The sequence below is a fragment of the Sinocyclocheilus grahami genome, unplaced genomic scaffold (genome assembly GCF_001515645.1).
Source record: "Sinocyclocheilus grahami isolate Dianchi unplaced genomic scaffold, SAMN03320097.WGS_v1.1 scaffold888.1, whole genome shotgun sequence".
NCBI classification, from domain to species: domain Eukaryota; kingdom Metazoa; phylum Chordata; class Actinopteri; order Cypriniformes; family Cyprinidae; genus Sinocyclocheilus; species Sinocyclocheilus grahami.
The window spans coordinates 820,274-830,817 of record NW_015506067.1 but is presented as its reverse complement, the minus strand read 5'-3'; the positions used below and the strand labels follow the sequence as shown (position 1 = coordinate 830,817).

Below are 10,544 nucleotides of genomic sequence, written 5' to 3'. Positions count from 1 at the left end.
AGTCTTTGCAACTTCAGGGATCTTATCTATGCACAATCAGCTTGTAACACTCCAAAGAGAAAGCAAAACTTGAAATCGCATCATATGACCCCTTTAAAAGAATGGCCTCTTAAATACGCATGCATTTACAAGTTAGTCCACACTGTTTTATGCTGCTTTGGAGCTGGTTGGATGCTTTTGGCATGCAAGTTCTGGTGACAATTATTGACAATTCCATTCTAGTCCTAGTTACGAAATTTTGTGGGGACACACAGAACAGCGCCCTCACCTGGCAAATGCTTTCGACTGCGCAGTTTGTCCCACTTTTTCTCCACCTCTATGAGTTCGTTGCTCAGGGATTCTTTGGGCTTGTAGAGGAACGGCTTTGGTCGGGGTTTCTTGTAGGTGTGCAGGTCAGGGAACAGATACGGAGGCGGCTGTGGCTCCGGCCATCTGAACACTGGCGGTAGGACGGAGGACTCGCCGTGACAGTCCACGCTGAGGCAGCACTGGCCGGGGATTTTGACCAGTCGAGGTGAGGGACAGGATGGTGATGCCAGAGGAATATCAGTGGGGCAAAGAGGCACGCAGCCCACCGCCCCGTCGATACAGGTGCACTGGTGTTTGCAGCCCGCGTGAAAGTTTTCTCCATTCTGATACATGCGGCCGTTGTATTCGCAAGAGCGACCTTCCAGTTTGGCTGAAAAGACAAAGAAAAGACGGGAAGGGAACTGATTTTAAAATTAGATAAAACATTTACATTTTAGTTAAAGTTTTAGTAATTATAGAGTGTTTTTGTCACTGTAAAAAAAACAGCGAATGTTCTTAGAACTTTCTTCAAGGTTCTTCCAGTAACGTTAATAGAATATTCGTTCAAAAACATTAGCAGAAAAACATTATTTATACATCGTTTAAGGAATGTTTTTTTCAGAAACATTTTAGTTGGATATTCTACTAAAAAAATGTTTTTAATGTAATACTCCTTTCAGAATGTTCTTTGAACATTCAAAAGTAAAGTTTCCATAATGTTTCTTAAAACTAGTGCTGCCAATCGATAAAAAAAATTACAAATTAATCACACATTTTTTTCTGAATTTAATCATGATTAATCGCAATTAATCCCACCTAACATTAAAGTTTTTAAATATACTTTCATATTGCAACAATTTCACATTCAGTCTTCGAATTAATGTACAAACAACATAAAGATGGTATATTTTTTATATTTATTTAATGGCATCTTTTTATGACTGAAGGCGAGTATCACAGATATACTACTGATGTCTCTAGGAAATTGTTCTTTTTTTCCTAATATTTAACAATTGACTATAGCCATTCAACATTACGTTATAATCGAGAGCTATCAATTTTAACATTTATTAGACTTTAAAAAACAACAACCTCTAATTAAGTGAACTTAAAACAATCTTCACATAAAACCATTATAATAAATGTCACATTTATCTGTGCTCTGCAGCAAGTAGGAAATATACAGAAATTGAATAAAGTTATCAAACACTAAATTCTAAATTAAATATAAATTAATCCTTAAAGATACAAAAGTTATTGATTTACTCTTTTTTTTTCCTTTTGATCTTTGATTAACAGAAATCACAGCAGCTGGGTTATTAGGTTATTTGGCTGCTATTACTTTAAGACCTGCCGCTGCTGAATGTGATGTAAATCTGACACGCATGCTCATAGATTCATTCGCGCTTTAATATGAAATTATACAGGCTACAGCATGTGCCGCCTTATTTGTGTGTGCATTTGAAGAGCACGCACTACGAGCACAGTATAACGGCTGACAGGACAGGGAGATTCATTTTTACTGACATATGTTCTGACAGCATCTTATCTGACCGCAGTTCACTGATTTTCTACTGAAGATCCTCATCAATTTGACCGTTTCCGCACTTATTTGACCCGCGCCTGGCCCTGAGGTGGAGTGCGTGTCTTAAAAGTATTCTGTTTGATCTAAATAAATGCAATTCTTGACAAGAAAAGAGACAGAAGCAGCAGTTGTGTGTGTGGCCAACCCTAACCCTGTCCCGTATCAACCGTGTTAACTATTTTTAATGCTGTTAAATTGGAAAACTAAATCGCCTGCGTTAACGCACTAATTTTGACAGCAAAAGATAAAAAATAAAAAAAACTACATTTTGAATGTTCAGAGAACATTCAAAAATAACATTTTCATAACCTAACGATAACGTTAGCAAATCGCTCTTGAAACACATATTTGTTAGCTAAAGTTAGCTAAGTATTTTGTTAGTTTTCCAGTAAAAATATCTGAACATTAAATAAATTGGCATTAATTTTGACATCTTTGGAATAATTTGCATTAAATTATTATCCAAAAGATGACCTGCATAGAGTGACAGTAAGGGGTTAAACAGAGATTGACACTCTATCCTTTGCTTTTATGAGAGAGGCTCTATGTTTAGGGCAGTGTGGAATTTTGACTTGTTTACAATGTTGTTGAGCATCAGATCGTCTTTGGGTGTGTGAGATGCCCCCTAAAACCCCCCTTTAGTCCAACTCAAATAACTGCCTTAATATAGAAACTAGCCCAGTGCACAAAATACCCTCTGTATGTGAAAAAAATGAAGGTGCATGTCTTAATAAATATAAACCCTGAAGCCCAGGGTGACCAAACTACATCAGTCCCCTGTGTAACCCAAGTTAGAATTACATTATTCAGCAGCTTGTCATTCAATTTATTATTTATGATAATTGTTGGAAGGTTTGGTAAATTTTCAATAAATATGATAATTTTTGAATATAAAATTAGAATAGAGTGTTTTCATTTGTTTTTTTGACAATATATCCTATTGAAACAGGACGTTTGGGTCGGACATCAAATGTTTTGTTCATTTTTGTAAATTTCTAGTAGCCTTTAGTTTGTCATAACCAAACAAAACTTACACATTTAAATTAATTTGCATTATAATATATCGCTATATACTGTATTTATGGTAATGAAAATGAAATTATTTTTTGTTATCAAATTAAATCAATTTGCATAATCACTATCATATTCTGTGACAAACACGCTAATGCAAAATCATTATAAATTTATTGTGATAAGAGTGAAAAATTTAAGGGGGTCTGAATACTTTCCGTACCCACTGTATATAAAGCATATATCAGATGTATTTAAATATGTAAAAATTAAATATTTTATTAATTTAATATGTATTGGCATATATTGTAATATATGCAAATACATACACACACTATTAATAACAAACACACACACACAAACACACACTCACACTATTGCAAATTAATTTAAATCTATACAATTATTTTTAGAGACCCCAAAAATCTAAACTCGAGTTGTTTTGTTCACTCACCCCGGCAGATTCCATGGATACTGGCCACATCGTTGCCATAGTTACACTCCAGGCCCTTGTGATGGTCACAGGGTTTGCCTTCATGGCAGTCGTCGTTCAGCTGGGCGGCACAAACCTTACAGCAGCTGCAGCCATCTGGCACCGCACTGACGCCTGGCGGGCACACGGGCCGCTCCACCGGACACTTACACACCTTAGGACACCTCGCTCGTACCTGTCAGGTGTCAGAGAGACAGATACAGAGTTCAGTTTGAGCTTGGGGCAACTTAATGTTACCAGACAAAAACTTTTCATAAATAAAATGACCATTATGAATATTTAAAGGGATACTTCACCCAAAAATAATTTGAAAAAAATCTGTCATCATTTACTCACACTCAAGTTGTTCCAAACCTGAGTTCATTTATTTACATTGAAACAAATTACATTATTTATTAATAATGGAAAGGTTCTCGCAATATTAATAGAATGTTGCTTCAATGTTATCTGGTCTTTAATAATGTTCTGAATCCTTTAGCACAAAAACATTATACACTGTTCATGGAAAGTTTTTCAAAAACATTTTAATTGGATGTTCAACTAACATCTCACTACTTGTTTCAGAACTTTTAGAGAACATTCAAAACTAATGCTCATAATGTTTGAAAATTATAAAATTGAAAAATAAAAAAATATAAACTTACATCAGGATTTGGTATGAAGCTACTCAATTTTTTACAAATACTTTACAAAATTATTCAAGTGGATAATTGCAATGGTTATTGAATCATAAAAAAGTACTATCGCCATAAAAAAATTTTTGGGGTTTAATCGCATCCAAAATTAAAATTTGTTTTTATATAATATACAGTATGTGTGTGTTCTGTATATGCAGTATGTTTATATAAAAACAGATATATGTACATATTTAAGAAATATTTACATTATGTAAAACAAACTTTTATTTTGGATGCAATTAATTGTGATTAATTGACATTTTTTACATTACTAATATTGTTACTAAATTATTTTCATTCTTTGCAATTTTTTTAATATAGAGAACATCTAAATATATATATAATAATATATAAATATATATAAATAAGAAAATTTGATAAAATGTTTATGATGATGGAATGTTTCATGTTCATATAGCCAAAACATTTTTTTTAAAACATTAAAAAAAAAAAAAACATTCAGAAATAATGTTTTTTATAACTTAATGGGTTATTTAACATTTAACTGAATGTTAAAAAAATCAACCTTAGAGCACATTTTGATACAACATTGTTTGGGAACATTCCATTTTACAATCTGTAAACATTATGGGAATGTTACTTTTGAATGTTCTCTGAACATTCCAAAAAAGAAGAAGAAAAGAGAGAAACCCTGTTGAAAAAAACAGCATATGCTGGTTAGGTATGTTTTGAAGCATGGCTGCTGGTTTGAGCTGGTTTAAGCTGGTCATGTGCTGGTCCTAAACTGGTATTGAGCAGGACCTAGTTGCTTAGGACCAGCTTAAAATGATAGTGCACCCCAAAAATGAAAATTCTGTCATTAATTACTCACCCTCGTGTCGTTCTGAACCCGTAAGACCTCCGTTCATCTTTGGAACACAAATTAAGATATATTTGATGAATTCTGAGAGCTCTCTGACCCTCCAGACAGCAATGTAATTAATAGCATCAACGTCCAGAAACATAGCAAGGAGATCGGTAAAATAATCCATGTGACATCAGGTGTTGGTGACACAGAAGAGACGAATTGTTGAGTAAAGGTTTTTTTTCTCTTTTGCGCAAAAAGTATTCTTCTCCTAGCGTCATAAAATTACGGGTGAACCCCTGATGTCACATGGATTATTTTACTGATCTCCTTACTATGTTTCTAGACCTTGATCTTGGTAGTACCCTTGCTGTCTATGGGAGGGTCAGGGATCTCTCAGAATTCATCAAAAATATCTTAATTTGTGTTCCGAAGATGAACAAAGGTCTTACGGGTTTGGAACGACATGAGGGTGAGTAATTAATGACAGAATTTTAATTTTGGGGTGCACTATCCCTTTAAACCAGCTACAGCCATTCTTCAAAACATACCTAACCAGCTTATTTTTCAACAGGGAAGAAACACTGCATGAATGCGGTATGATGTTTTTGTGCTAATGGGATGAGCCCGATTCATTTTCACCTCACAATGTAATTTCTCGCTGGGAAAGTGTTTCGACATTCCAAAGGGTTTTTCCATTAAAGCCAATTTCCATTGGATCATTTCCGATAGCGCTGCACCTGTTTCCCTGGCATCTCCATCGCAGTGTGAAACACCCAGCCAAGCCCTCTGAGAATGACCGCCGCGCCAGGCATCTTAAACTCAGAGGAGATGGGCTCTCGAGTCACCCATATGTGGATGTGAGATCAAAGCATATCTCGGACCCTCCCTGACCGATTCTGGCCGGCGGGGTTAATGGAGCGGGATTGAGGGCTGGATTGTTGTGCTTTGGTTATTTTGAGCCTGTGCTCATCTATTTCTGAACAGCAAAAGCCATGAGGATGGTCAAACTCTCAGGTGTGCAGATCACACACACACACACACACACACACATATGCAGACACACACACTATTATTATTAATACTATAATACAATTATTTTAAGCGACTGATAACTGATCTGTTTCTATCTGCATTTTATTATGATTCTTAATCATAAGAATCTGCTGTTTACACTGTTTACATTAAACTCTTGTGACTTACCGTCGTGCAGATGATCAATACAAGCACCAACAGACACATTAAATCCCTCATCTTCATAGTACACCCTTCAATGTCCACGGAAGATGATTTATTGAAACTGTAACCTGACTAAAGCACTTCAACTCTCACAGACAAGCGTTAATAATCCAAACAGGCGCGTTTATTCCAGCACGATAATGTAAGTTGCCGCTGATTCAAGCACTGAAGTTTCTAACACTTGTTTTCATACCCCAGTGAGTCTTTATACGGGTGAACTGTAATTTTATCCGAAGCCCCGCCCCTCGGCCAATCAGAGCGCGGCTCTGCGACTAGGATTCCAAAGGGGCGTAGTCTGTTAGTCGAGGCGGAGTTCTGAGAATTCGGGGCGTGGTCAGCGATGAATGCAGTCATTCATAAAAACGACTTCATTCCAGAGAGGAGCTGCTGTCTGCTGTTTATTGACTTATGTTTTAATAAAAAATATTAGGGATGCTTTAAAGTCTCTTTCACACGCATAGCTCTGTGTGCTTTGTGCAAGGCTAGATAAATATACTCAGCTGTGTGATGTTTGCAGCATTAATAGAGCCGCGGCCACAAAAAACAAGCAGAGATCTCCTGCATGAAAGGACTGATGGAGAGATAGATCAGATGAATTCAACAGTCACACACACACACACACACACACACATATATATATATATATATATATATATATATATATATATAAAATAACTAAAGAAAGGAAGAGAGAAAAAGGTTAAATAAAAGTAAATGTAAAGCCAAATTTCCAGATTTGAATGTACTTTCGATGTTTCTCAGGTCATGTTTTCAGTCATTTCCTCAGGAGTGGAAAAGCTCAGCATGACAAACACGCTGCACATGGAGGATGGATGGAGTGATGTGAAAAAAAAGGTGTGGGTGGAGGAGTGTGAGGACCAGATCAAACAGACTACCATCAAAAACACGTCTGTGGAAAAATAGTGAGAGATGGAGGCCAGAGGTTGAACGTAAGAACCTGAGGAAAGACTGAGCAAAGGTACAAACACAGAGAGACAGAAGGAAAGACATTCAGACTTTTGAAAGTCATTAACTGGAAAGAACGTTTCTGAAATGCTTCCACACAGGTCGTTTAGAGTCAGTCATCACATAAACACAAATTCATTCAGCACCAAAATAATTTCTCTGTACAAAGTAATTATTACTTACAAATACCAGTTTGTGACCTCAAGCTCAAGCGCACTTGGGTTATGCAGCAGGACAATGATCCCAAACACACCAGCAAGTCCACCTCTGAATGGCTCAAGAAAAACTAAATTAAGGTTTTGGAGTGGCCAAGTCAAAGTCCGGACTTAACTCCGATTGAGATGCTTAAACAGTCCATTCATGCTCGAAAACCCTCCAATGTGGCTGAATTAAAACAATTCTGCAAAGAAGAGTGGGCCAAAATTCCTCCACAGCGATGTGAAAGACTCATTGCCAGTTATCGCAAACACTTGATTGCAGTTGTTGCTGCAAAGCGTGGCACAACCAGTTATTAGATTTAGGGGGCAATTACTTTTTCACGTAGGGCCAGGCAGGTTTGGACAGCTTTTTTCCCTTAATAAAATAAATAATCATTTAAAAACTGCATTTTGTATTTACTTGCATTATCTTTGTGTAATATTACAATTTGTTTGATGATCTGAATCTTTTAAGTGTGACAAATATGCAAAAAATTTAAAAAACAGGAAGGGGGCCCACACTTTTTCACACCACTGTATATTATGTAAATACATATTAATATTTATACAGTTGTATATTCAGTAATTAAAGTGCACATCGGTACATAAGTCTTATGTTTATTCTGTATAAATGTATTTTGTTATTGTAATTCTACTTGTTGCGAAATGTATATAACTTTAGGTTTTTAATTCTTCTCTCTAAAAAAAATAATATATAGAATTAAAAGCTTAAGAAAAAATGTATATTACATACATTGTTTTATTTTAATTCTGCTTAATTTTTCGAGATGTTCAATACTTTTTATTTAATTCAACTTTAAAGTTTTTTTTGTTAATTCTCCTTATTTAATGTTTCAAGATGTCAAGAAGTCACTGCTTTAAATAGTTTTTTTCCACAACAATCTACACTCCATACATCATAATTGTCAAGCAAAAAAAAAAAAAAAAACAGGGTTTTAACATCTTTGCAAATTTATTCAAAATACAAAACTAAAATGATTCCATTGCATAAGTATTCATCTGGGACAGTTGAAATTTAGCTCAGGAGCATTCATTTTGCTTGTAGATGTTACTACACTTCGAGTGAAGTTAACCTGTAGCAAATTCAATTGAATGGGTATGATTTGGAAAAGCACACATCTTAATTAAAAGTCTAACAGCTGATAATGCATGTCAGAGCAAAAACCAAGCCCTGAGGTCAAAAGAACTGCCTGTAGAGCTCAGAAACAGGTTTGCGTCAAGCCACACATCTGGGGAAGAGTTCTGAAAAAAAATCTGCTTCATTGAAGGGTCATGTAGTCTCTGTTACCCTTAATGGAAGATGTTCGAAACAACCAGGACTCTTCCTAGAGCTGGTCTCATGGCCAAACTGAGCAATTGATGGAGAAGGGCTTTGGTTAGTGTGGTGATCAAGAACCTGATGGTCACTCTAGTTGAGCTCCACATATGAGCAATGATCATATGTGGAGATGGGGGACAACTACAGAAGGACAAACATCACTGCAACACTCCACCAATCCAGTCTTTATGGTGGTGTGGCCAAACTCAATCCTCTCTTCAGTTAAGACACATGAAAAGAAAATTTATAAAATTGGAATTTACAAAAAAGCACCTAAAGGACCCTCAAACTGTGAGAAACGAGATTATCTGGTCTGATGAACCTCAATTCCAAGCATCATGTTTGAAGGAAACCAGCTCTGCTCATCACCTGCAGAGTAGCATCCCAAAAGTAAAGTGTGCTGGTAGCAGCCTCATGCTGTGGGGCTGTTTTTCAGCGGCAGAGGCTGAGGGACTCATCAGAGTAGAAGAAACGCTCAGTGCAGCAAAATATAGAGATAGCCTTAATGAAAACCCAGTCCAGAGCATTCAGAACCTCAGACTGGGCAGAAAGTTTACCTTCCAACAGAACAATGAACCTAAGCACACAGCAAGAGTGGCTTATAGACAACTCTGTGAATGTCCTTGAGTGGCCCAGCCAGAGCCTGAGCTTGAACCCAGTCAAATATTTCTGGAGAAACCTGAAAATGTGCATCTGCCCCCATCCAACCTGACAGAGCTTGAGAGGTGAAGAGGTCAGGTGAAGAATGGCAGATAATTGCCAAATGATGATGATCAAAGCTTGTCGCATTAAACAAAAAAGACTTGAGACTGTAAAGGTGCTTCAGCTAAATATTTAGTTATACTAGAATAGAATACTTATGCAATGTACTTATTTCAGTTTTTTATTTTTTTTTTATAAATTTACGAAGTTGTGACAATTCTGTTTTTGCTTTGTCAGTATGGTGTATGGAGTGCAGATTGATGTGGAAAAAAGTAATTTAAAGAAGTTTATCATAAGGCAGCAACATAAAATGTAAAAAAAATGAAGGGGTATGAATACTTTCGCCGGGAGCACACATCATTCTCTTCTTCGTCTTCATTGACTGATTTGTTTGAAGCGTGCATTTCTGTGGTAAGAGCGATCTCTATTTATCTCATTATGGCGAGCACTAGCAAAGCATTTAAGGATGTGTGCATCCGTGTTGATGTTGTTTAACATCTGATGACACACACAATCTATGCGTTGTTTGTTTGGGCAAAGAGCACGCACGCGATGTGTCCGAGGGGGCAATCGGCGTGCACTGCAAGCATTTTTTCCAAGGGAAAAAGCTTTGCTCTCGTTTGTCTCTCTTTTCGAGGTAAGAGGGGCAGCCATCTGCTTCCCGTGATTCAGGACACGCTGCTGCTGAGGCACAGAAGGGAATGAGCTCGTGGGGATCGCAGATGGATCTGGCCGATGAGTTTGAAGGGGGGTTTCTCTTTCGCGATCGTTGGCTGTGCACGAGAGTGAGTCGCTGGAGGATGATGTTATTTCATTAACATTGTCTGATTCAGGGGCCATTGCTCTGCTGGGATTGGCCCAGCAAAAGCAGGAAATAGCTGAGGAGGGCAAAGAAGCTGAGGCTTCCCAATCCTCCTGCCCTGCGTATGATGAGCTTTTTGAAATTATGGATCACGCCACGGCAAGGCTTTACTTACCGTGAAGCGGGTGAAAAAAGTAATGTCGCGAAATATCTAGATGAACGTTATTTTTCTGGCCATAACCCTCCAGCTCAGGTGAGCCTTCCTTTCTTCCTGTTTTTTCATATAAAGATTGAGAAGGAATGGAAGAGGCCGTTTTTTCCTCACGCATCCATCGATTCCAGCATACAAGTCATGCCAACATCGAGGTGATGCGCAAAAGCGGTTATGAGAAGATGCCCATATAGAGAGACGCTGGACAGCTCTCTCTATGTGTGAGATG

General features: G+C 37.2%; 1 protein-coding gene across 3 annotated transcripts in view; it reads right to left on the bottom strand.

Moving 5' to 3' along the window:
- Positions 1-6,257, bottom strand: part of LOC107563746 (protein CYR61-like) — an 11,683-nt gene extending 5,426 nt beyond the window's left edge. For 2 of the 3 annotated variants that reach the window (XR_001606139.1, XM_016248689.1), the window contains exons 1-3: positions 6,063-6,257; positions 3,339-3,552; positions 269-679 (exon numbers count right to left, since the gene is read on the bottom strand). Coding sequence is in view for 2 of the 3 variants with exons in the window: in XM_016248689.1 (XP_016104175.1) it covers positions 269-679; positions 3,339-3,552; positions 6,063-6,119 (682 nt within the window). In the remaining variant the exon portion in view is untranslated. Of the gene's footprint in view, positions 1-268; positions 680-3,338; positions 3,553-5,501; positions 5,568-6,062 lie in introns of those variants that run through there. The other variant, XM_016248690.1, reaches the window with a different exon arrangement.
- Positions 6,258-10,544: the final 4,287 nt, after the last annotated feature.